The sequence below is a fragment of the Cydia strobilella genome, chromosome 22 (genome assembly GCF_947568885.1).
Source record: "Cydia strobilella chromosome 22, ilCydStro3.1, whole genome shotgun sequence".
In the NCBI taxonomy this organism is placed as follows: Eukaryota; Metazoa; Arthropoda; class Insecta; order Lepidoptera; family Tortricidae; genus Cydia; species Cydia strobilella.
The window spans coordinates 2,159,264-2,184,891 of record NC_086062.1 but is presented as its reverse complement, the minus strand read 5'-3'; the positions used below and the strand labels follow the sequence as shown (position 1 = coordinate 2,184,891).

At 40.0% G+C, this 25,628-nt stretch overlaps 3 protein-coding genes across 6 annotated transcripts; 1 reads left to right on the top strand and 2 right to left on the bottom strand.

Annotated features, from left to right (window-relative positions):
• Positions 1-1,723: 1,723 nt before the first annotated feature.
• On the bottom strand, positions 1,724-4,059 carry LOC134751586 (carbonyl reductase [NADPH] 3-like). The gene is made up of 2 exons (XM_063687061.1): positions 3,395-4,059; positions 1,724-1,938 (listed from the first exon to the last, which is right to left on the bottom strand). The coding sequence occupies exons 1-2, from the start codon at positions 4,026-4,028 to the stop codon at positions 1,724-1,726; spliced, it is 849 nt and encodes a 282-aa protein (XP_063543131.1). The 5' UTR covers positions 4,029-4,059.
• A 1,457-nt stretch (positions 4,060-5,516) lies between these two features.
• Positions 5,517-21,550, bottom strand: LOC134751542 (nuclear receptor subfamily 2 group C member 1-B). Of its 4 annotated transcripts, XM_063686995.1 has the most exons (13): positions 21,343-21,550; positions 18,862-18,986; positions 18,291-18,440; positions 17,221-17,336; positions 16,546-16,651; positions 15,812-15,913; positions 14,987-15,070; positions 14,025-14,196; positions 12,954-13,134; positions 12,172-12,319; positions 8,152-8,322; positions 6,965-7,027; positions 5,517-6,619 (listed from the first exon to the last, which is right to left on the bottom strand). In XM_063686995.1, exons 2-12 carry the CDS (start codon positions 18,983-18,985, stop codon positions 6,966-6,968), a joined length of 1,416 nt encoding a protein of 471 aa, XP_063543065.1. In that variant the 5' UTR covers position 18,986; positions 21,343-21,550; the 3' UTR covers positions 5,517-6,619; position 6,965. The 4 variants fall into 4 exon arrangements, with proteins under 4 accessions (XP_063543065.1, XP_063543067.1, XP_063543068.1 ...); XM_063686997.1 differs by lacking the exons at positions 18,291-18,440; positions 18,862-18,986; positions 21,343-21,550 and adding an exon at positions 17,968-18,078; XM_063686998.1 differs by lacking the exons at positions 18,291-18,440; positions 18,862-18,986; positions 21,343-21,550 and adding an exon at positions 17,968-18,078 and having other exon boundaries at positions 17,221-17,333.
• A 297-nt stretch (positions 21,551-21,847) lies between these two features.
• Positions 21,848-23,742, top strand: LOC134751571 (U3 small nucleolar ribonucleoprotein protein MPP10). The gene has a single exon (XM_063687030.1). It carries the CDS (start codon positions 21,964-21,966, stop codon positions 23,677-23,679), a length of 1,716 nt encoding a protein of 571 aa, XP_063543100.1. The 5' UTR covers positions 21,848-21,963; the 3' UTR covers positions 23,680-23,742.
• The last annotated feature ends 1,886 nt before the right edge of the window (positions 23,743-25,628 follow it).

The window sequence follows — 25,628 nt, the reverse complement described above, 5'->3', positions numbered from 1 at the left end:
GAGAACATACTGGTGAAATGCCTTACAAATGTGGCCAGTGTAGTTATGCTTGCACCACAGGTGGAAGTTTAAAACAACACACGTGGAAACACGCTGCTGAATTGCCTTACAAATGTGACTACTGCAGTTATGCTCACGGGTTATGTTAGCAACTATAGAGGTTCTTTGAAAATTCATATAAGAAAACATACTGGTGAAAAGCCGTACAAATGTGGACAGTGTAGTTATGCTTGCAGCACAAGTCATAGATTGAAACAACAGTTAGGGAAACACTGCTGAATTGCCTTACAAGTGTGAGATGTGTAGTTTTGCTATCAGGGGCCCGTTTATCAAAAGCTTGTAGCTTGTAATACAAGTGGAAGTCCCTTTCTAACAAAAGCTGTCAAAAAGGGACTTCCACTTGTATTACAAGCTACAGTGGCAGTGGTAAGCAAGAGCACTTGTGTGTGTGGCACTTTTATTTATTTAGTCGTATGGCATAGTGTGGCACTGCGGAGCCGGATATTGCTTTTGGTATGTGGACTAAGCTAACGCTCCGAATAAGGCGCATATCGCGCCTGCATGTATCCGCCACGACGGCAGTCTAATAATAATAGGCCTTTTCATCTGTGCCAGATGTTTTAAGCAGCATCCCGGTAACGACACTTGCGTTCGTGGCTGTGTAGCCCTATGCGGGAGAGGATCCCTCGTCCACACACGCGGCAGGTGTATGCTCCCCCAGGTGGGCGGGGGTTGGAAGCCTGCTCGAGGCGCCCCAAGCGTTTTTCTTTCAAATAGGTAAACCAGGCATCGTCGTGCTTGGGTTGCCCATCATGGACAACACGACGCCACATGGGTCGGTCTTCGGCCAGTTTCTGCCATTGGTTGCATGGGATATTAAAGGCAACCATATCACGCTTGACACAATCTTTAAAGCGCAGCATTGGCCGCCCGACCGGTCTTTTTGCGTCCGCAATCTTCTAGCAGGATTTGACGTGGTAAACGAGTCCGTTCCATACGATGCACATGCCCAAGCCACCTCAGTCGTCTCTTCTTTAGTATGGCTGTGATACTAGGGAGCTGTGCCTGGCCTAGAACAGACTCGTTTGTCACGCGATCCTTCCATGTGATGCCAAGTATGCTCCGCAGACAGCGCATGTGAAAGGTGTTCAGCCGGCGTTCTTGTTTTGCGTAAGTAGTCCAGGATTCCGCTCCGTACAGAAGTGTGCTTAGGACACACGCTTGGTAAATAAGCATTTTCGTTTTTACCGTGAGATGATTGTTGTCCCAAGCCCTTGCACGGAGCCTCCCGAACGTAGTGGCTGCTCTGCCGATGCGAGAGTCGATCTCCGCGTCAAGCGAGAGAGATTTGCAGTGTTAGACGGCAGTCTAACACTGCAAATAAGGCGCATTACGTATCGCACCTGCATGTGTCCGCCACGGCAGACGATGTGGTGGAATGCGTTCGCAATGAGACCCGTTATAAGCTGAGGGTTAGCAGCTGCGTTCGCACCATTATTATTCATAAGCTCCCTCCACACTCGTGCGCGAATCACGGCGCGAAGCCGCGAACGCGAGTCTAGTTCGCTAATCAGCGAAATGACTCCACATCCACACTCGCGTTCGCGGCTTCGCGCCGCGTAGTCTGGAGCTGGCTATAAATTTACAAACAGGAAACGGAACATATCCTATTGAAAGCGTTCCAAATAAGGTGTGACCAAACTTTTCCAACAACAATTTACTTTCAAGCTGTATTCTTTTTAACATGCTTCGGCATTTCACTCGCTTCCCAGTCCACGGCGGTGTTGTCGCTCCACACGTACTCGCCGCGCAACGAGTCCGGCGCGTCCAGGGCCAGATACAAAGCTGGTTGCGCGCCCTCGTCGACGGTCAGGGGGCCCGAGTGCGCTGTCATGTCCGTCGCCACGTAGCCGGGGTGCACGGCGTTCACTTTTATATCTGTACAAATAATTTGGTTTGACTAAGGGCCAGTTGCACCAACCACAATTAACACTGATTAACGTCAAGCAGCAGAGAACTATGAAACCTTCCATACAGTAAAATTTTGCGAACGGTAAAACGCTGACAGACGGTTTGGTGCAACCGACCCTTAGTCAGTCTGGTCTGAATGCTCATTATAGGCCAGACGGGATGTTCAAATTGACTTATTTGACCAGAAAATTGGCGTCAATCATTTAGCGACTACACGTACACAATTTAATCATCAATTTTAGATTGATGGTGACAATCGAACGCTCGAAATTTAAAAAAAAGCTAGCGTCGAAAATTAAGATTCTTGCGTCCCCACCATTTGGTCATAAATATCATAATCTTATGCAGCGTACTACGACGTAGGCGAACAACACGCGAAGCGATGCGGCGCGGGGTGAATCAATCCTTTGATACCTATAGTAGTGTCCTACGTGGGCGATCTCGTTGCGAACGCCGTGAGCCCGCCGCGCCGCGCCGCGTAAGTGGTTCGCTTACGTGAGACGCAGCGTTACAATCGAATCAAGGGGGATCGGCGAGCCAATTTCATTTTTGCGTCCACACTACTTGATTTGATAACATTACTGACGCAAACAATGCATCATTGTCACTTCTCATTCTCCTTTTCGACCAAGCAAGTCACGCTACTTTTATCGTATAGATACGACATGTATGCATGCATGCAAGCATGATTTCTTTGCACCGATTTTTCGTGCATGTGAACCGAATGAGACACAACAAAATTATGTAATTTAATTTTTATTCGTATATTAATAAAACCTGCCTTTGACGGCAACATGCTCTTATTAATTGCGTTTTTTTTCTGCAATTATTTTCTTCATGCCCACACGTATATATGAAATACAGTTTAGTATAGTGGTACCAAAGATAGATATAACTCCGTAATAGATGGATACAGTCTAAGGAAAAAACGTGCCTCGAAAATCACGAAAATTTGATTCTCGATCAGAGGGCGCCACTAGTTTTGACCTACACTCGTATAGAGGGCGTTGACGGTTTCGTTTGTTATTATAATTTTAACGCATATCAGTGAAAGAACATGGGTCAAAATCATAAAAATAATAAATGCAAATAAAAAAAATCATTTATCCATATTTAAATACATTTTATCGTATTTTTATAAATATTTATTTTTAGTTTTAAAGTGTGTCGACAGATGGCAGTGAATTTACTGGGGTTACAAAATTTACTATGACAGTACCGCTCTAGTATAAATTACTCTATGGTGGTACTCAACCTTTTCTACGTCGCGCATTTCTAACAAAAATATGATACCTCTATTCGAATTTTAAATTGGTTACGACTTACGAGCATCGCTAGGCCGGCGGACAATGGTGATTTTACTGCATTCATATTAACACGAACGAACTATAATAATAATTTTTAACTAAAAAAGCAAACTCACCTCTATCATTCAACATTCTCTGTTGTATCCTCGTCAACGCCACTACCCCAACCTTTGCCACCGCATACGAAGATTTCCCCCACTTCAAAAGCTGCGCCCCCTGCCGAGTCGCATCCACATACTGAGTCATCAGCTCACTCAACTCCTCTACCGTCAAATTCTTATCTTTCAACTTGTTCCTTAAAGTAGAACTAGGTATTTGGGACAAATGCCCCAAATTACTAGAAACATTGATAACTCTAGCTCCATTCCTTAGTAACGGGAAGAGAATTTCACAAGTGGATAATAGAGAAAAATAATTGACGAATATTGTGCGTTCTGCTTGGACTATCGCTGGCATTGTAGAATCCTTTCTAAACCCTATAGCCGCGTTATTAATTAAAACATCTATCCCGCCATATTGTTTTTGAATATAATCACGGAATAGTTCCAAGCTCGCTTTTTTAGTGACGTCCAACTTATGATAGTTTGGGAAAAGACTTTCTTCTTTAAGTTTTCTTACTGCTGTTTTTCCTCTTTGCTCGTTTCTGGATGTGAGATACACGTGCCCTTGGAACCTTTTGCACAAACCCCTCACAATTCCGAAGCCTATTCCTTTATTGGAACCAGTGACTATGGCCACTTTAGTAGCCATCACGACCGATATCAATGACGGTGTGCGGGAAAATAAAGTGTTGGTTTTCTAGTGACAATTTAGTGATAAGTTTATCACCGAATGTCAAGATTATATATTGTTTTACCTGAGTTTGATTGTTATCTAGTTTCTAACTGATATGCATTTGTTTGACATCAGAAATGTATAAAAATAGTATTTTATGAAGCATTGTGAGGTTTTCTACTCAGTTTTATTGTGCTGTTTTCTGAGCTATAAAACAAAATATATTGTTAGTTTTTCTAATAGTGCGTCCACGTCCGGCAAATTGAGTATTAAACCCTATGGCTGGTCTACACAACACAATGGCACATGATGAACGATTAAAGCGTCCGATTATTGGCGATTGTATAGACTCGAGCACGATCATCGGCAGGCATTCTTTGATGTACCGACCGACAATTCAGGGATTATTCACAATTACAGGCAATGATGGCCACTTGATATTTAAAGTGATCTCTATTGCCTCAGTAATAAGGATGACAGCAAGTGAATTCCAAAACTTCGGCATTTAGAATAGAAGGGTACCTATTGTAAAATGTTAGCGCGGTGTCGACGCAGTAAAAGACAGCAAACATGAACAATGATGACAACTTCTAAAAATACTTTTACCCGTGTATTTTAAAACCCTACAACAGAAATTGCTTAGCATACGATCTAAACTTATTATCTATCGTACCATCATCAGACCTGTCGTGACTTACGCCTGCGAAACATGGACCTTAGGTCAGAAACACGAACTAAAACTTGCAGTGTTCGAAAGAAAAGTGCTCAGAAAGATCTATGGTCCTGTAAAAGAACATGATATCTACCGTCAACGCATGAACCACGAGTTGGATTTACTCATAGAGCACGAGAACATCGTCAGCTTCTGTAAGTCGCAGCGGCTGAGATGGGCGGGTCACCTTGAAAGGATGCCGGACAAGAGGGCAGCAAAAGTAATGACAAGGTGGACGCCGCAACAAAAAAGACCGCATGGCAGGCCTAAGAAGCGTTGGATGGATTGTGTAGAGGAAGATCTAAGGAAGATGGGAAAGTTTACCAACTGGAAGAAGGTCGCCAGGCACCGCGACAACTGGAGGAAGATACCCACAAAGGGTTGTAGCGCCAACGGAAGTAAGTAAGTACAACAGAAATTGAGCCTTACCTATGCTTGAGAAACAACGTTATGCCTGAACTAAAAAGTTTAAAATTGTATGACCCCAGCACAGTCTATACACGGTGACTAAAAAATAAGTGCATTCCCGTTGCCAGGGAGGTTTGGAAATAATACTGAGCAACTTTTACTATGGGACCAACCACGAAATCGCAAAAAACATTCACCCTCCCATAGAAAATAGACCAGCCAAAATGTATGAAACAGCCGAATATTTTTTTCGCAATATCAAAGGCCACTGTTACTTTTTACACTGTGACCCCAGCATGACACTATTAGTCCAACAGGTTCTTTTGAATAATAACAAATATAAATAAAATTAATCACTTTATTACAAATACTTTTATAATTAAGGCACTTGGGTCATAAAATTCCACAATTTTTAAAACATTCATAATCATAATAAAACTAAACGTACGTAAGTACCTAAGTACATTACAATCTTCAAGCTTACATTTACTAATGGACGAATTAAAACTTATGTTACATTTCTAAAGTAAATATACTCGAGATCATAGTGACCACTACACATTTATTAAAAAAACCGGCCAAGTGCGAGTCGGACTCGCGCACCGAGGGTTCCGTACTTTTTAGTATTTGTTGTTATAGCGGCAACAGAAATACATCATCTGTGCACGTAAACAAACCTGACCAAAACCACGACTTGATATGAAGTCGTGGCGTGTCGTGCACGAAATGTACTGACTTTATATCAAGTCCATGGCGGCGAAAAGGTTGAGTGGGGTATGTGTACAAACGCGAGAGTTAAGACCGACGAAAGAGCTTGTGTAGACGGTCTTCGCCACATTGACTTTAAGCCACCATATGGGGCGTATTCTATGAAAAGGGATCTTATTGTCGATGGCGCTTACGCCGCACAGCGTCGCGAGGCATTGTATTTATATCGGAGCATCGTTAATAATGGCGTAAGCGCCATCGACAATAAGGTCCCTTTTTATAGAAAATACCACATATAAGCTACCAATCTGTAAATTTGTATTGCATAAATTTTCGCCAAATAAATTTTAAACAAATATTCTCGAAGTAAGGAACGATATACAATTGTTTTTACAGGTAATTACAAATTTTAAATAACACGATTTTTTTACTTTCATTTGATAAAATTCAGCATTAACCTTAACAATGCTGCTATAAAAGCTTTATAAACATTCAGTTCGTAGTATTTTCTTTGTAAAATCATACATTTAATTAAACAAATCTTGTTATATTGCAATATTTCACCATTAGAAATCACACATATTTAACTGTATTTCGTTACAGCAATAATTATTTATTTCAAATATTCCTCACATATTCACTGAAAGTTTTACTTAAACAATATCCATATAAAATACTTCTTTTACAAGTTTAGGCTAATACACAATTACCTTAGCCAAGTTACTGCCGTTAGAATTGCCTGGAAAACAAAAATTCAAGTATAAGAAAGTTAGAAAGGTATTAGTAGTAGCCAAGTATTAGTAAAGCCCATCAGGCCATCACAGACGGAGCGATAACGAACGTGAAAGATATCGGCAGATGCCGTATCTGTCGGTATCTGCCGATATCTTTTACGTACTATTTGACAGAGCCCACACACGAAGCTGTAATATATATTTTGGTATCTGCCGATATCTTATAGCAAGGCATCAGCAGATGCTTTAAGGTGTCTTCGTCTCTCTCAGAATGTAGGTGCTAGACAGAGAGCGATATATATTTTGGTATCGTTGATAAGTACTAATCTACTAATTTGGTCGGCACTCACCTCAGCGCTCGGCGTTGAGCAAGTACGGCACGACGTCGTCAATGCTGACATCCCCAACGAATCCTGAAAATAAGAAAAAAATAATGGCAAGAATCGTTTTTAGGGTTCCATAGTCCACTGAGTACTATTATAGTGTCGCCATGTCCGTCTGTCTGTCAGTCTTAAATTCTTTAAAAAAAAAAGAAGGTACAATCGGGGACATTCCCGGTGTACCACCTTAAGGACAAAAATCGTTTAAACGTCTTGCATACGGTCAGGCGATATCATAAAAGTGGTGAAGTGATAGCATGGCACTTAAAAAAGTGGGTGTTGAAAAAAAAGGTTAGGTAGTTTATTGCCGTCCATTGTCTTTGTGACGGGCGGCATTTGCAAACTAAGATAAGTAATCCAAAACGCATTCTAATTGGTTATCTTTATGGGGAGGCGAAGCTTAGCCTAAACAACAACAACTAATAAACCTAATGTTTGTCTCATTACCTGTTTTTACCCTTTTCATTATTAGCATTAAGAATCCTAAATGCATAGTAATTGGTTATCTATGGGAGGCGGAGTTTAGCTCGCTTATAAAGGGCCCTCCACACTCGTGCGCGAATCGCGGCGCGAAGCCGCGAATGCGAGTGTGGGGTCTAGTTCGCTAATCAGCGAAATCGGCTCCACACTCGCGTTCGCGGCTTCGTGCCGCGTAGTCTGGAGGGTGCTTAAGGATCGAGGTAACATTTTTCTGAAGTGGTTTGGCATTTTTCGGAATGTCCCCGATTGTACCATTTACTTTTTTTTTTTCGAAAATAACACAACTTTTGGATTATTTCGACTCAGACTCACGAGGACTATTGATTGAAACAAAGAAAAAGTGTTCCTAGTTTTTCATACAAATTTTGGGTGTAGGTGAATACAAAATGTACCTATGTGAAAATGCGTCACAAAACGTAATTTTTTGAGACGCTTTTTTCCCTCTTTAAATCCATTGTCCTCATGATACTGAGTAAAAATAACCCAAAAGTTGATGGTTTAAAAAAAGTTAATGGTACACTTTTATGTGAAAATGCTCCTATCACACTGTTCAAAACGCTTTTTTGTGGGATCCCATCTTGAGGCCAATTGTGAACTAAGAAAAGCTGAGCCAGTGATATGAAAGCATTTTTGGCCAAGCTGAAACGGAGACCCTTTGTGGTAGTTCGGTTACATACCCACAAAGAACACGTCCTCGAGGAAGGGCCCGGTGAAGGCGCGCAGCACGGGCAGCTGCAGCAGTAACGTCGCGCAGCGCTCCTCGTCCGCGAGGCACAGGGAGCGGAGAGAGCGCAGCGCGGAGCCCTGCAGCTCGCGGAGCTTCTTGCTCAGGAAGTCTGGGGCGCCGTCTGTGGACAGATATCATAATAATACTTGTAGCGAGACAGAATAACATTAGTACTCGCGAGGCGCGCGGATCCGAATACTTTCTCGCTCGCACACTACTACCATAGAGCAGGCGCGGATCCACCGTTGTGGGCAAGATGGGCATGCCCACAACCTTTTTTACACTTTCACGGTATATTGTGATCGATAGGCCTTCATAAAATAAAAAATAAAAACAATGAATCGTGCGTGATTCGGAACGCAGCAAAGAGCCATAGACAAAAATGGTGATACTTTTTGTCACATTTTTGACAACATATTATCTGTTTCTTTTTGGCGCATGAATATGTATTAGAAAAAAAGAGATGACTACTGGTTGGAAGCGCGCACTCGCGCAGACCATAGACAATAGACAGATCTACTAATTTAAAAGCAAGAGTGTATTGAGTTGTATGCATGCACATGTAGATTCCCGCCAAAATGCCAAAAGTTCCGAGGCAAGCCGCCATTCTTTAAAAGTTTTTTGTTAATGTCAGTCAGGGTAAAATAGCTGTGACAGTGTGATTGTTGTTTCGACACAATGGTAAGTTATTTTAATGAAATTATTGCTATTTTACCGCTCTAATGCAATGCCCTACTCTATATATCATTTGTAACTTTATTTTAACTTTGTTTTTTGTTAATTTCGGCCAGGGTTTACCTAAACAATCAGAGCAATTTATCGCTCTGATTGTTTCTCGACGTGTAAGTAAGCTACTCTATGTATATTACTTTTATAATAAAACAAAGTTACAAATTATCCAATAAAATATTCAATACCTACATTGTTTATCGATTTATTATTTGTACTTATGATATTTCGTGTTGTGTGTGATTTGTTTTCTTGAGGGGGTTTTTTGGCGTCTTCTAGTCAATGACTAAGTAAATATCTTGAAAATTAAATCCTACAACTACTCACGCAGCTGTGCAATAGGTATATATTTATGGGGCATATCATGCTATCTCGAATGAACATTTAGATTTAAAAATTTTAATTGGGTAGATTCTTTATGTACCTAGTCAAATATAAAATAATTTACCTACATATTTAGTGGTCGATTGAGTAGTAATGGAATACCTCATACTATAGGGAAATAAGTCAGCTAAGCGTAACTACGTTTACTAAGTATTAGGATCAAGGGAGTTTAAAAATGATTCATAATACGTATGTATTATTAGTAATTTTCAAACTTTACCATACTATATATTAAGTAAGGAAACTGGTATATGGAGTACTCTATGCTTATTTATTTATCTATGCGTCATACCTACACATAATTGCTTATGCTAATTATACACAACGAAAGGTTGAAACTTCATAGAACAGGAAATAGATTTAGTTTACGTTGGTAATTAAATTGCCTACCTATTTTTTTTTAAGTTACAGTCCTACAGCTAACCAAGATTGGATCTAATATAAAATACATTTAAAAATAAGACCTCTCCCACCTCACGCCAATTTTTAATATTTTCGAAAAGCTTGCTTGTGCATGTTGTTTTGAGTTTTGGTTGCATTGTTTTACAGGGTGATGAGGGTAGAGGTAGTGTGGAGAAAAAGGGTAGTGGTACAAGTGGACGTAAGCGGAGTCATGATACTGCTTCAACGCGAAAGATTAACACATATTTTTTTTTAAAACCTAGAGCTGAGGTTGAGGCTGGGGCATTGAGTATTGGTAGTGAAATTGGGAGTCCTCCGGCTGAAGTGAATGACGATTTAGATATGGGTTATATTTCTACAGAAAACATGTCCAAAAATCACATCTTGAAAAATTCCACTGGCTTGTGCTTTCACATAAAGATCAGGGACTTTATTGCAAATATTGTGCCTTATTTGTCACTACCCTCCACCTACCATATGCCTCCGATTTCGGTAGATCGAACCCTGGACGACTTGTGAAAGAACCATTGAAAGCCTTTAACAACTTATTAGGTGAAGGAGGGTTATTGCTGCATCATCAACGCAATCGTTACCATAATATGGCTGTCGAAAGTGGAAAGAACTTTTTGGCGTACTATCATAAACCTGAGGTTGATATTGCTAACCAGATTTCTACTCAAAGAATGGCCCTATTGGTTTACTAGCTGTGGCTAGTATAGGAAACAAAAAAAAAGATTGATTGAAATTGATTTGGAATTTAATCAAAACTGACTATTTAATTGGACGAAATCAGCTCTGAATTAATTCAAAGCCAAAGTCCTGATGCGCAGGAAAAAGGAAATAGGTAATCAAATTCAAAAGTCATTCATGACTCATAATTGCTTTATGAGCGAACTTAGAGTCGCACTTGGCCGATTTTCGGTTTTCGGGTGGCTGTGACCACAACCTTTTTTGAGGGCTGGATCCGCGCCTGCCATAGAGTAACTTATACTAGAGCGGTACTGTCATAGTAAATTTTGTAACCCCAGTAAATTCACTGCCATCTGTCGACACACTTTAAAACTAAAAATAAATATTTATAAAAATACGATAAAATGTATTTAAATATGGATAAATGATTTTTTTTATTTGCATTAATTATTTTTATAATTTTGACCCATGTTCTTTCACTGATATGCGTTAAAATTATAAATAACAAACGAAACCGTCAACGCCCTCTATACGAGTGTAGGCCAAAACTAGTGGCGCCCTCTGATCGAGAATCAAATTTTCGTGATTTTCGAGGCACGTTTTTTCCTTAGACTGTATCCATCTATTACGGAGTTATCTTTGCTACTACCCGTTGCGCTCAGCGGACCGACCGACCCGAGCGCGCGCGGAGATCTCCGAGCGGCGCACGGCACTGTATAAAAGGCGCTGCGATTCATACGAAGTAATGAAGGAGAAAATGCCATGGAAGGCCAGTACCCACGGCCAGCCTGGCAATTCCAAGAAGCCACAGCCCAACGGAAAGGGCACAGAAGTGACCCACCTGTAGTTGCAGGTGGCGATTTGAGACCGCCAAAAATCCCCTAAAGGGATGGGAAGGCATCTCATACTTCCCCACGAGGAAGCATGAAAGAAGCAACGACGGCCGATATTCATTCGTTAGCTAGCGGTCTAGGTAAACCAACAAATGAGCACGGGTCGAGAACGTCTCTACGTACCGCCCTAAGCTTCATCCTCGGTTAACCTTTAGTCTAGCGGTGGACATCCCCCGTGGGATCGAGCAAGGAGTGAGAACGCCCCAGCGTATCACTTTCCGCTCACACGTTATATGTTTTCTAGTTAGGTACTTCACTTGTATGACTTGATTTTGTTCTGTTATAAGTTACATAACCAATAAAATACTGGTTTCTATTTGGCGTCTCATTCCATCCCTACCATAACTGGATTAACCGTAACTCTATTTTCAACTTTTTGGTAACAAATCCGGTGTATGGAGTGCGCACTCTGTCTTCTTAATTCTCTTTGGTTCTATCAAAGATAGATATAACTCCGTAATAGATGGATACAGTCTAAGGAAAAAACGTGCCTCGAAAATCACGAAAATTTGACTCTCGATCAGATGGCGCCACTAGTTTTGGCCTACACTCGTATAGAGGGCGTTGACTGTTTCGTTTGTTATTTATAATTTTAGCGCATACCATTGTAAGAACATGGGTCAAAATCATATAAAAATAATTAATGCAAATAAAAAAATAATTTATCCATATTTAAATACATTTTAACGTACTTTTTTAAATCTTCATTTTTAGTTTTAAAGTATGTCGATAGATTGCAGTGAATTTACAGTGGTTACAAAATTTACTATGACAGTACCGCTCTATCTTATTATATCCTCATTGGTTCTATCTAATATAGTCACTCCACTCGCCTTTTTTAAACCTTCCTTTTGAAAATACAATATTTTTACCTGGTGAGAACAGGCACAACGCTCGGAGATACGCATGCTCCCTCTCGCTCACACGCAGCTGCTCCATATTGCCGATGTATTGTTGCAAGCGAGTCAGCATGCTGCTCACTTCTGATACTCGCTCGTCTGAATAGTCCGCTGTGGTAATCTGTAAACAAATGATTACAAAACATTTTATTGTAATAATATACACTGGTAAGCCAGGTTTGAGGCGGCGAATTGGATGGTTGAAAAAACGTAGGTGCGACCGATCGATTTCCCATACAAAATTTGAATTCCACCTTTCTCTACTAACAAACTTGGCTTGCCAGAGTATAAATCACGTATAACAGTCTAAGATGGTCGCGCTTTTTACTGGCAGAAACATACCAACAAGTATTTAATGCGAGGCCTGCTGACTAAAAATTAAAATCTCTTGGCCTATTTACTACATGGCCCATTACGGAAAGGGCTTTACACCAACACAATAAAAGCATGTTTGGAGAACGTAACCATGGCAACGAGAGACAAGAAAAAGATGATTCATCCGCTTACAAAAAAAGAAAACAATATAGTCTGTCTAAGTTAACTATGCACCAACTTGAACAGTACAAAGTGAGGTAGTGTCACTATACAAGTCATATTTTCATAGAAATTTGTTACTAGTGATGTCATTACAACACTTTGTCATTGCAAATGCCATGCAGTTAGCTAGGTTTGATAGTTTTACTTGTCTCCGTATCGCCTCCACACATGGCGACCGTGACAGGATCCAGTAACCTACTCATCTAGTTTAGGTTTACCTCGGCGCCGCGCTCTCGCTCGCACTCAGTGTTGCCGGCTCGCTCTCGCAGCACGGCCTGCAGGTGCGCCACCATCTGCGGCAGCAATGCAGTCAGCTGCAATGCGGACGACAACTTGGCCAGCCCTAGCACGAACAGCTCAGGCCAACATTTCTTGAGCAGGGTCACTTGGATCTCGAATCTATAGAATATTGATGATTAATATTTAAGTATATCACACGCACGTAAACACACACACACACACACACACACACACATACAAGCAAGGGGTCATCCTTTAATTAGGTCACACGAATTTCTAGGTTTTTTGACCCCTCCCCCCTCCTTGTCACACTTGGTCACATTTGGCAAACCCTGGTGTGACGTCACTTTTTGGCAATTTTTTATTAAAATATTTTTCATTAAAGAAAAAAACCTATATATTTTCGGTTACTGATGAAGTTAGTGACGTCACAAAGTATTGTGACTCCCCCCTCCCCCCTGTCACATTTTCTTGACCCCCTCCCTCCCCCTAAACGTGTAATGTAATTAATAGATGACCCCCAAGCACGTAAATACGCATGAACGCGCGCGCGCGCACACGTTCAAACAATCATGCACATACGTGCAAGCATACACACGCGCGCTCGCGTAAGCACGCGCCTCACGCACACGCTCACGCATGCCCGCACTCAGAAACTCACGTAAAGTTGTACCATAGAGTAACTTATACTAGAGCGGTACTGTCATAGTAAATTTTGTAACCCCAGTAAATTCACTGCCATCTGTCGACACACTTTAAAACTAAAAATGAAGATTTATAAAAATACGATAAAATGTATTTAAATATGGATAAATGATTTTTTTTATTTGCATTAATTATTTTTATGATTTTGACCCATGTTCTTTCACTGATATGCGTTAAAATTGTTAAATAACAAACGAAACCGTCAACGCCATCTATACGACAGTAAGCCAAAGCTAGTAGCGCCCTCTGAACGAGAATCAAATTTTCTTGATTTTCGAGGCACGTTTTTTCCTTAGACTGTATCCATCTATTACGGAGTTATATCTATCTTTGGTTGCACTTACGGCAAAGCCCTGGCCGCAGGTATGGCCAGCAGCCAGCGACTGATGGCGGCCAGGAGGCGCGCGCCGGCCTCGCACACGGCGTGGAGTCTCAAGTGCGGCGGTGCGCCCCCGGGGAGCGCCATGTGTAACGTCAGGGATTCTGGGGTTGAAAGGACTGCTGAAGGGTCCACCACTGAAACAAAAATCATCTGTAGATAAAGGAATACTAATACAGTAGATTTGAGCGGTAGTTAACTTAAAAGTATATTTTTTTTAACAATATTTCTATTCTATATGGATCGCAATGATTGATCAGAGCAGCCATTCTCAAAGTGTGCTCCGCGGATCCCTAGGGCTCCGCGAAGCCTCTGCTTCGCGAGAATACTTGTAATAAAATGTCTTCGAGCGCCTTGGCGCTGCCTAGGAACCAACTGCGCAACTTGGTTAGGGTGCTTACCGGGCACTGCGGCCTAAATAAGCACATGCACACTATGGGGAAACGTGACATGGGGCGGTGCAGACTCTGTATGGAGGCAGAGGAGACGCCCCTACACATCCTCACAGAGTGCCCCTGCCTAATGCGCACTCGTGACTTGATCCTGGGTGGACATATATTGCGCCAGGAGGAGTTAAAGTCTCTCGAAACCAAAAAGATCCTGCAGCTGTTTGAAGTTGCAGGTTTGGATCGAGAGTTGTAGTAGGTGGCGATCACAATAGATCAGAGATGGTCGCAGTGATACATAGGCTCTGGAGCCTTACATAGCCCCTAGAAGAAAAAAAAAAAAAAAAGTATGTCTTCTCTTTTTTATACATTTATATGCTATTGTTATTTGTAAGTATACTATTGTTTTGATTATGTACAACTACTAGGTACTACAAGTTTGCACTATTTATCATTACTTTTTAATTGTACCTCGATATGTGAATTAGGAAACTATAGGTCTATAAAAAATCAACTAATATTTATTTTGTGGTAGAGTTACCTTCTGGTTGAGGAGCATCGGCTTGGGGCGCGAGGGGCGCTTCCGGAGCCGCATACGCTGACTGTAGGTATTCGTTGATAGCTCCTACAAATAACATTCAGTTAGACCAATTTTAACTGAAAATACACGCACCTAAATGTAAATCAGAAACAATGTTTTAAGTCTCCATTTTAGGTTGGACAAAAATGCTTTTTTCTACTCGTCGACAGTAATAGATGAATTGAGATTTCATATACCGAACTCGTATATATACCAACTAAACTATAATATTCATTTCGAGACAATTTAGTCAACTATAATGAATTTAACCAATCACGTGGCGCCACGGTCTAGTGGAAAATACACCAACGCGCGATTATTTCTTGAGTAATACCTATTCATATATTATGCACGCGTTGATGTCTTTTGTACTACTGAGATACCTACCTGCCTAGTTTTCTTTCATTATTTAGGTTTTATAGTAGAAAAAGTATTGTATACAATAGTGATATAATCAAGCTTTTCGATCTCGTACCTTCATTAGGCCACTCAGCAAGCTTCGTGGCCTAAACACGGCACTCGACTGTAAAGCTCTATATTATATCACGATTGTATAAAATACTATAGTATGTCTGTATCGCTTCTATACAGTTTGCTTTTCGCAACCGATTCACTTAAAATTTTGTGGGCAGATTCGATAATTATACAGATTTGTTTGTCGATTCAGTACTTAGAAATTTCATCTCACAGAGGCACTAGCACGCTAAATTTCATATTTATTTTGCGGCGACCAAACAAATGGCCATTTATCAATTGCGTTTTCAAGGCAAATAGTCAATAACTCACCGAATTGTCCCATCTTAAAGAGGTTTTTAGCGAGTTGAGTCTGCAGGAGGAGTTGTTGTCGGCGCGCGCCCTCCATGTCGCCGGCGCCCAAATAACCCGGCACTGCACCAATGAAAACATGTTAACTCCAGGGGCCCGTTTCTCAAAAGCTTGTAACTTGTAATACAGGCGGATGTCACTTTTTGACAGCTCTTGTTAGAAAGGGACTTCCACTTGTATTACAAGCTACAAGCTTTTGATAAACAGGGCACTGGGGCCCGTTTCTCAAAAGCTTGTAACTTGTAATACAGGCGGATGTCACTTTTTGACAGCTCTTGTTAGAAAGGGACTTCCACTTGTATTACAAGCTACAAGCTTTTGATAAACAGGGCACTGGGGCCCGTTTCTCAAAAGCTTGTAACTTGTAATACAGGCGGATGTCACTTTTTGACAGCTCTTTTTTGAAAGGGACTTCCACTTGTATTACAAGCTACAAGCTTTTGATAAACAGGGCACTGGGGCCCGTTTCTCAAAAGCTTGTAACTTGTAATACAGGCGGATGTCACTTTTTGATAGCTTTTGTTAGAAAGGGACTTCCACTTGTATTGGTGTAGGGTCTGCCATTTCGTGACCTGAATCTAAAACCTTAACAAATAACGCGAAACTTGCAACGGAAGACATAGCCGTCGCGCGGGTGTTTTACGTTTTATCTCAATATTTTAACTGAAAATACACAAAATTGAAAGACAGTTTACCTGGGTTCCCCTTGTTGAAGGCGACGGCAGCGGCGAGCGCGAAGTTGATCGCAGGCGCGGCGGGAGACACCGCGCCGAATTCGCTCGGTTCTTCTTTTGGATTTATCTGTACAACGTTTTTACATTATAAACTGATATAGTTGTCATATACGAAAGAAACAGTGATCAAGGCCGTCAGTGTAGTTTTTAGGGTTCCGTACCCAAAGGGTAAAAACGGGACCCTATTACTAAGACTCCGCTGTCCGTCTGTCTGCCACCAGGCTATATCTCATGAACCGTGATAGCTAGACAGTTGAAATTTTCACAGATTATGTGTCTGTTGCCGCTAGAACAACAAATACTAAAAAGTACGGAACCCTCGGTGCGCGAGTCCGACTCGTACTTGGCTGGTTTTTTTCTTTTAGTTAATTTATAACATACTACCGACCCGCCCCGGCTTCGCACGGGCTATACAAAATAACAAATTATACACCTTAACCTCCCTCATGAATCACTCTATTGATAGGTGAAAACCGCATGAAAATCAGTTCAGTAGTTTTGAGTTTATCGCGAACATACATACATACAGACGCGGCGAGACTTTATTTTATAAGGTGTAGTGATTTTTTTAAAGTTTAAAGTCCTTATCAATAGAGTCAGTTCATTGATTTTAAATTATTTGGAATAAAAATTTACCTGTCCCTGCTGCCCCGCCAATCCCAGCAGCTTAGAGTACGCCTGCCGGTCATGGAGACCCTCGCCACGCTCGGGCTTCACCTTGTCCACGATCGGCTTCCGCTCATGCTGGACCGCTGTCGGTACAAAGCAAGAATTACTGCCCATCAGGTTATCTTTTATAATTGCACTTTAGCTAGAACATTCATAGGCATAGTCTAGCAAACACAAATTGTCAGTCAGTAAGAACCATGAAAGTAATACTCATTCCTTGCTTTTGGGTGCTACTAGTACTGGCGTAGGACAAAGAAAGAAAGAAAAAGCATTTATTAGCACATTTAAAACTAAAATTAAGAATAATTACACGAAATGAACTTGCGCTAAATGGTCCTTATTCAGCTTGACAATGGCTCAGCAACTATGTCTATGTTTGAAATGAGACAGTCCTGGACCAAACTAACATAGGATCAGCATGTCTTGTCACTCATTGCTATGGTTGTCAACTGGGTAACTCTATCTATTTGAAAGTTGATGTTCTCCAGTTTTGCTTACCTTAGACCTGCTGCTACTAACTAACCTTCAGTCTGCACTGTCTTTTAAATACTCACAGTCACTTTGCATCCCGCAGGTGAGCCATTTCTGCAGTCTGCAGTACTGGCAGCGGTTACGGTGGTGCTTGCTCACCTCGCAGTTCATGCTGCCCGACATTGAAAGCCCAGCTTCTATATATAAGTGACTTTCGGTCTAGGCTGCCTTGTAAATACTCACAGTCACTTCGCATACCACAGGCGAGGCATTTTTGCAGCCTGCAGTACTGGCAACGGTTCCGGTGATGTTTGGTCACCTTGCAGTTCATGCAGCCCCGACATTGGTAGCCCAGCTTCTATATACAAGTGACTTTTGGCCTAGGCCGCATTGTAAATACTCACAGTCACTTTCTCATACCACAGGCGAGGCATTTTTGCAGCCTGCAGTACTGGCAGCGGTTCCGTTGATGTTTGGTCACCTCGCAGTTCATGCTGCCCCGACATTGGTAGCCCAGCTTCTGTATACAAGTGACTTTTGGCCTAGGCCGCCTTGTAAATACTCACAGTCACTTCGCATACCACAGGCGAGGCATTTTTGCAGCCTGCAGTACTGGCAGCGGTTCCGGTGATGTTTGGTCACTTCGCAGTTCATGCTGCCCCGACATTGGTAGCCCAGCTTCTTGCGGATACTCCGCTTAAAGAAGCCTTTGCAACCTGGTAGAGTAAATATTGTTAATACAAAAGTCCTTCAAAAGCAGTTAAAGATGTTCTGCAGGAAAACAAGATTTGAGGAGAATTGTGTGGGAATGCCGCCGGAGCAGTAACCTGCAGCTCTAACTTGATCGACAGCCCGCCTGCTTCCGGCCGGGCGTCCCTACACTACATCTACATCTAACGGACGTACGGACCACCTTCCACACGATCCGAACAGGCGAAGACCAAGGTCGCAGTACGCCTGTCTGTTACGGCTTATAGAAGTGAATTTTGGCTAAATTGACCTATATTTTTTGTGATATGAGTATGTGTTGGGCATATGCCTTTTGAATTTAATATTAGCTATTTTGTAACAAAAATGTGTGTGAAGTTTTTGGACAATCCAATACTATTAAAATTGTTAGTATGATGAGTAACAAACCTTCACAACTGATGGCTCCATAGTGCCTCCCAGATGCTCTATCTCCACAGACAATGCAGAGCTCCAACCCGCCGACTTCACTGCCTCCACTGAATTTCATCTCCATCTGGTCCTGACCATCCATACTACAACAATATAATATGAGGATTAGATTAGAATGTTATTGGCTACAACATAGCGCTATGACCGTAGCTCAGCGGTGAATGTTTTAACAGACAGAAACAATGGTTCTTGAGATGCCTGAAACTGATGATTTCTACTTGGGTTGGTGATTCCTTTCAAAAGTTGGTCAACTGGTTGGTTGGTTGGTACTTTGAAAAGTACAAAATAAAATACAAGTGCTTGATATACACGCATCAGCTCCAAGAGCTGCTAGTGTATCAAATAAATAATAATAATAACCTCTGCCATAGGTTATATTTAGTTAGTTAGTTATGCTGGGCATTTTCTGCAATACTATTATTATTTTGTCTATAACGTGGATGTGTATGGCAGCTACCCTATGATACCACATTAATCTGTAGAATATGCAGCTGAATTCAAAGCTGCCAAATCGTATCCTGGAAAAGATGCTGATAGATCTTAGCTTTATTAAAAGTGAAGAATATAGTGTCAAACACCCCTTACAACATGGCATTCAAAAATTAATAAATAATGTAGGTCAGTGATTCCCAAAGTTGACTGAGCTCCGACCCATATAAGAAAACCTGCCAAATTCGGTACCCACCATAAGAGTTGGTCCAGACTGTCTTAAAAAGGGGGCATGAATGAAGCACATGTTTGAAGTCGAGCAAAACACTCGGATTTATCATGAGGATGGCATACCAGTTTCCTAATCCGAATGTTGCCATAAGGCTTTACAATGCATACGTTCGCAGCAGACTGGAATTTGGCGCTATAGTTTGGGATCCCCACGAAGCAAAATATATCCTAAGTATAGAGAAAATACAGCGCAAATTTGCTAGGTTTATATACAGGCGTAAATATGGGTACTACCCCTATATGTATCCGTCACTATTTGTTACGGCTATGGTCGGATTGGACACTCTGGAATTGAGAAGGAAGTTGTTGCTCATAGTGCACTACTATCAGCTTCTAAATAATAGAGTTGACAATCCGAGTGTGCTAGGGCAGATAGGATTGCACGTCCCCGTTCTGAGGCGCGGAGGTGGCGCAGCAGTGGAACCGCGGCGACGCCCGCACCCGTTTGCGAGGAGCGTTGCGCGCACTCGACGGGGTGGTAATGCTCCCACGCGGAGAGCACTTTTGCTGCTGAACAAATTGTACGCGCAGGTTGCTGATACAGATATATTCCACGATAGTATAGGTGTTTTCGTGAGACGTGTTGGGCTGTGTCTTGGCAATTGTAACGCAATATAGGTGGGCAATTAAAATTAATTTTAATTTGATTTGATTTATACATGTGTAATTTTAATATGATTGATTTATGAGTGATTTATATATACTTGATAATTTTAGGAATAAGGTTTAATGTGCAATTTGAATTATTTATAATGTAATTTAATCATATGACTGAGTACAATTGGTAGTTTAAGAAATGATTTAAATTATAGTTTGACATGTAAATTAATATAATGTAATATAATGTAATTTATTAATATGATTTATTGTAGTATGTAAGTGCTTTGGTTTAGAACTGTAAACTTGCATATTTGGAAATAAAATAATAATAATGAAATATTATTTGTAACGCTCCGATAGCTCGATCGGTGGAAATGTCTTATGGTTTCAGAGCCCACTCAATATTTGCTTGCAACCCATAGTTTTGGAAATGCTGATGTAGGTACTAAGAATGTACACCCTAATCTTGCCCGAATAAATAATTAATTCAGCTGTATTGTTAAATGCTTTTATAAATATTTCACATTTAGAGAACTTATGTCTAACTGTTTTTTTTTTTTTTTTTTTTTTTGGAATATCTTCACTTCACTATTTGTGTTAATGAACTACCCAATTTAATCATAGTTTTATGTAAGCAAATAAATTTAACTCACTTAGACTTGCATACCAGGCCACTTCAAATGCAACAATGAAATTACACAAACTGTTTCAAGCAATATGGTTCAATTTCAATACCTGTTTAGCAAAACATGTATATCAAAATGCTACACATTTGAACCTTGATATTAATGAAAGGTCAAGTATTGTCAAGCACTTCAAGCAGGGTGAAGAAACATTAAGATTAGCCTAAATGGCCACGCGAAAGTAAAACTATGGTGCACTCGTCGAATTAAAAACAAAACAAAAAAAAATTACAAATATTTACTCTTAATAGGCACCTTTCACTCGCTCATATGCATGGTATTTTAACCTTTACGATTACGTGGGCGGAAATACAATGAACTTCTCAAGGTATCGAGTAAAAACAAGACGCCCTGACCACTGAAGTGCGGAGAGCAAGAAATGCAAGAATGGAGTCATCCATAACGTGGTGTATACAGTTACTTGAGGAGCACTTACTTTTTTTATGCGTACGGAGATTATATCTCTTTAGAAAACACAAGCTTGATGGTGTTTTCTGGTCACGTACTACTTATGAATCTTATGATAGCGATGCATAGTAATTTTAGAACTGAATATAGTCGAATAAAGCGACAATAACGCACAATAAAAAGAAAATAATTAATGGAGGAGAGAAAGAAATGCACTCAACAAAAGTAACAAAAAGTCACACGATGATGTTTGAGGCACTTGTATCTTGTATTTTGTATTTGTGCGTATCGTAAATTCATCAGATATCCATCTTATTTTCATCTGTTTTGTATCAAAAATATATTAAAACACAAAAACTAATATACTTCAATATTGTTTATTATGTAATTGTTTAATAATAATGCTAAAGAAACAATGTTCATATTACCACGCGCGTCTTTACCTTTACTTGAAACAGTCTGATCTACTTCTATTTGTGTATCTATGGATGGTCTATGGCACATGACCCTTGTCACGTCAAGTTGACATTGACTTGACAATGTCAGCCAAACCGCGTGTGGTGTGGTTTTGTAGTAAATAATAAGTTTAGATTTTGTATAAAAAGTGATTCCTATCACTAAACAAAGCGAGCTTAATTTATACACAAACATGGAGGATATTCTTGATAAGTTCAACACGTTCACTGAAAAGCCGGTCAAGTTTTTGACCGTTCAAAAAGATGTTAAAGACGACATCACGAGTTTGGTTAAATCTCTTTACGACCTTACAAAATCGGAAGAAATTAGTGATGGAAAGAAGAGAAAAGGCTCTGCTCTGCCTAAATTGATTGTGAAAGATTTCGATGAAGAGCAAATATGGCAGCAAATCGATCTGCAAAACACGCAGTGCTGGGATCAACTCGTATGGGACGTAGCTAACGGCATGTCAACAAAGAAAGATCTTACCTTCCCTGTAAAGATTAAAGACGAAGAAAATGAGTCACAAGATGAAGAAATGGAGACCAAGAGTCAATCTGAGGAAGAAATGGAGACTAAGAGTGAATCTGAGGAAGAAATGGAGGAAAATCCTAAGCCTAAAAAGTCAAAGAAGTCCAATCTAAAGAAGAAGACTAAAAGTTCTATAGTTGATGATAAATTTTTCAAATTGAATGAAATGGAGCAGTTCCTTCTTCAGGAAGAAAAGGAGAAGAAAGCAGCATCTGACTCTGAAGATTCAATAGACTTATTTGACGATGTTGATGATGAATCTGGTGAAGAAGAAGCTCAAGGCATGTATAATGACTTCTTTAATAATGAAGATGGTGAAGATGATGAAGGTGATCAAGATGACAGTGGAAATGATGAAGAGAGAGAACATGAACAAGAAAAATCTGAACTTAAAGATAAAAAGTCAAAGGAAAAGGACAAAAAAGTCAGGTTTGCTGCTATGGAAGATAGCGAGTCTGATGATGAGAGTACTGTTGAAAATGATGAGCCTAACACTAAAAAGGATAACAAGGATGAGCATAAATCAGATTTTGAGCATAGACAAGATCGCTTAAAGCAAACTATTAATAGACTTGAAGAAAAAATGCTTAAAGAAGCACCCTGGCAGTTAAAAGGAGAGGTAGATGCAGTGAAGAGACCACAAAACTCCTTATTAGAGGAGGTTGTTGATTTTGATTTAACATCTCGACCACCACCTATCATTACGGAACAAACCACAGTTACCCTCGAAGATATCATAAGGCAAAGAATCAAAGATAAAGCATGGGATGATGTAGAAAAGAAAGAAAAACCGGTTGATGACCAGCTACAATTCCGTAAAACGGAAATCATTGATCAGTCAAAGAGCAAGTTGAGTCTGGCTCAAGTTTACGAAGCGGAGTATTTAAAACAGAAGCAAGCAGCGTCAGGAGAGAAGGAAGAAGAAGAAGAACCGGAAGCGCATAAAGAGGTTAAAGAAGCCATGAAGAAATTGTTCGCTAAGCTGAATGCTCTCTGCCATTATCATTACACACCTAGAGCGCCACAAGCAGAAGTTAAGATCGTTAGTAATACTCCAGCTATATCCATGGAAGAGGTTGCCCCAGTCTCTACCAGCGACGCAGCCTTACTCGCTCCAGAAGAAGTCAAGAAGAAGCATAGAGGTGACTTAATGAGTAAAGAAGAGAGGAGCTCAACAGACAAGAAGAGGGAACGAAGGAAGAAAAAGCAATTGCAGCGTAAGAAGGGTACCGTTGCTAAGGTTACGGAGCATAGGAATACTACAAAGGGAGTGGAAGCGAATGATAAGTCTTTGAAAACTTCAAAGGCATTCTTCCAGCAGTTGAATGATGAAGCAACGAGTGTAATTAAGAAAAAACGTAAAAATAAAGGACAATGATGTGTGCTTGGTAGATAATATGTACTTGTATTAAATGTGAAAGACTATGTCTTGTTGATATTACCTCAATATTTTCTTACTAACCATTTATAAATTACATAACCACTACGCGGGAAGGGGAGTCACAAACCTTGTGACGTCACTTTAACTTCTTTAAGTTATTTTATTCGCAGTACAATAAAAATAACAAGTTTTGGGAACAATAATCATTCTTAATTTTCTTTCTTAATCAGTTTTGGGTTATAAAATTACTAATATTTCTTTTGTCAAAAATATTTTGAGAAAATAATTCTTAATTCGTTTTGCCGATTTCATTGAAAAAATGTTACGTCACACCAAATGTGACTAAGTGTGACAAGGAGGGGGGTAGGGGTCAAAAAACCTCGGAAATTCGAGTGACGTTATTAATAGATGAACCCTAACCTCCTTTTAAATTAAAAAAAATATGTATCATATGATTCTTATGATTAAATTAGGTAATATCAGGTAATAGACATAATAAAAAAAACCTATATTTCATTCTTAAACTGTTAGAAAATGAGAAGCTAGGAAAACAAGACGGAAGTTAAATGCAATTTATTATAAACTGAGCATTAAAATATGTACCTGGTATATACCGCATTTTTAACATTAGAAATAATGTAAATTACTATTTAAAATGCCATGTTTAAAAATAGTTATTTGTGCAACAAGAGAGGAAAGGTGGTTTTTTCTGCGAGTGTTTATTTTGAGTCCCGAAAAAGCGAAAGATTCTAAGTTGGAATCTTGAGCGTAGCGAGGGACTCAAAAACACGAGATGTATATAACACCATAGAGTAACTTATACTAGAGCGGTACTGTCATAGTAAATTTTGTAACCCCAGTAAATTCACTGCCATCTGTCGACACACTTTAAAACTAAAAATGAAGATTTATAAAAATACGATAAAATGTATTTAAATATGGATAAATGATTTTTTTTATTTGCATTAATTATTTTTATTATTTTGACCCATGTTCTTTTACTGATATGCGTTAAAATTGTTAAATAACAAACGAAACCGTCAACGCCCTCTATACGAGAGTAGGCCAAAGGTAGTAGCGACATCTGATCGAGAATCAAATTTTCGTGATTTTCGAGGCACGTTTTTTCCTTAGACTGCATCCATCTATTACGGAGTTATATCTATCTTTGATAACACTTATATATACTTATACTTATAACATTGCTCTCGTGTTGCACACATAATTTTTCACCTCAGTAGTGAGAACATATTAGAGGTTAAAATGTATTTCGAATTACAGAGAATAATACAGAGAAAAAAAAAATTAAGTGGCAGTTCATGGCCTTCACTAAATTAAAAAGCTCATTTGTTTCACTCCCTGGAGTGAGGAAAGTCGCACTTTCCTCACTCCAGGGAGTGACGAAAGTAGGCTTGTTCGAGCTGCTGAGGTGAAAAATATATAGTTTTACATAACTTCAAAGATTGCGTTAAAAAAAATCTGCTTTAATGAATTTTTCGTCAATGCGCCTGCAAAAAGACAAAGAGCAATTTCAGCACAAACGCATAGTTTGCAGTTCCCTGCATGCCACAATACAACAGGCGTTACAACAAAGTAAGCATAAATTTGAGAAATTCAACCTTATCCCGTTGATTTAAGGTCGAATTTAGCCCAAAATTAAAATTACGAAATTTCAGAAAATGGTCCAAAGCGACGCGCTATACGAGTATATATATTTTTTTAATAAATACTACGTCGGTGGCAAACAAGCATACGGCCCGCCTGATGTTAAGCAGTCTCCGTAGCCTATGTACGCTGGCGGCCGACCATCATTTTGGTATTTGTTCACATCTTAATTTCTATGGGACCGATCGGTTCGTGTGAGGTTTGAAAGAATATTAAACGTACTATTATTGTTTCTTAATAACCGTAGTCATAACTGTAGTCGTTTACATTTTTTTTTGTTT

Coding starts and splice junctions, on each gene's coding strand:
- LOC134751586 (XM_063687061.1), bottom strand. CDS start 4,028: ATGGCTACTAAAGTGGCCATAGTCACTGGTTCCAATAAAGGAATAGGC. Junction 1,939..3,394: donor GAGAATGTTGAATGATAGAG/GTGAGTTTGCTT, acceptor TTATTTGTACAG/ATATAAAAGTGAACGCCGTG.
- LOC134751542 (XM_063686995.1), bottom strand. CDS start 18,985: ATGGATGGTCAGGACCAGATGGAGATGAAATTCAGTGGAGGCAGTGAA. Junction 18,441..18,861: donor TGGAGCCATCAGTTGTGAAG/GTTTGTTACTCA, acceptor TTACTCTACCAG/GTTGCAAAGGCTTCTTTAAG. Junction 7,028..8,151: donor CGAGGACGTGTTCTTTGTGG/GTATGTAACCGA, acceptor TCTTATTTTCAG/GATTCGTTGGGGATGTCAGC.
- LOC134751571 (XM_063687030.1), top strand. CDS start 21,964: ATGGAGGATATTCTTGATAAGTTCAACACGTTCACTGAAAAGCCGGTC.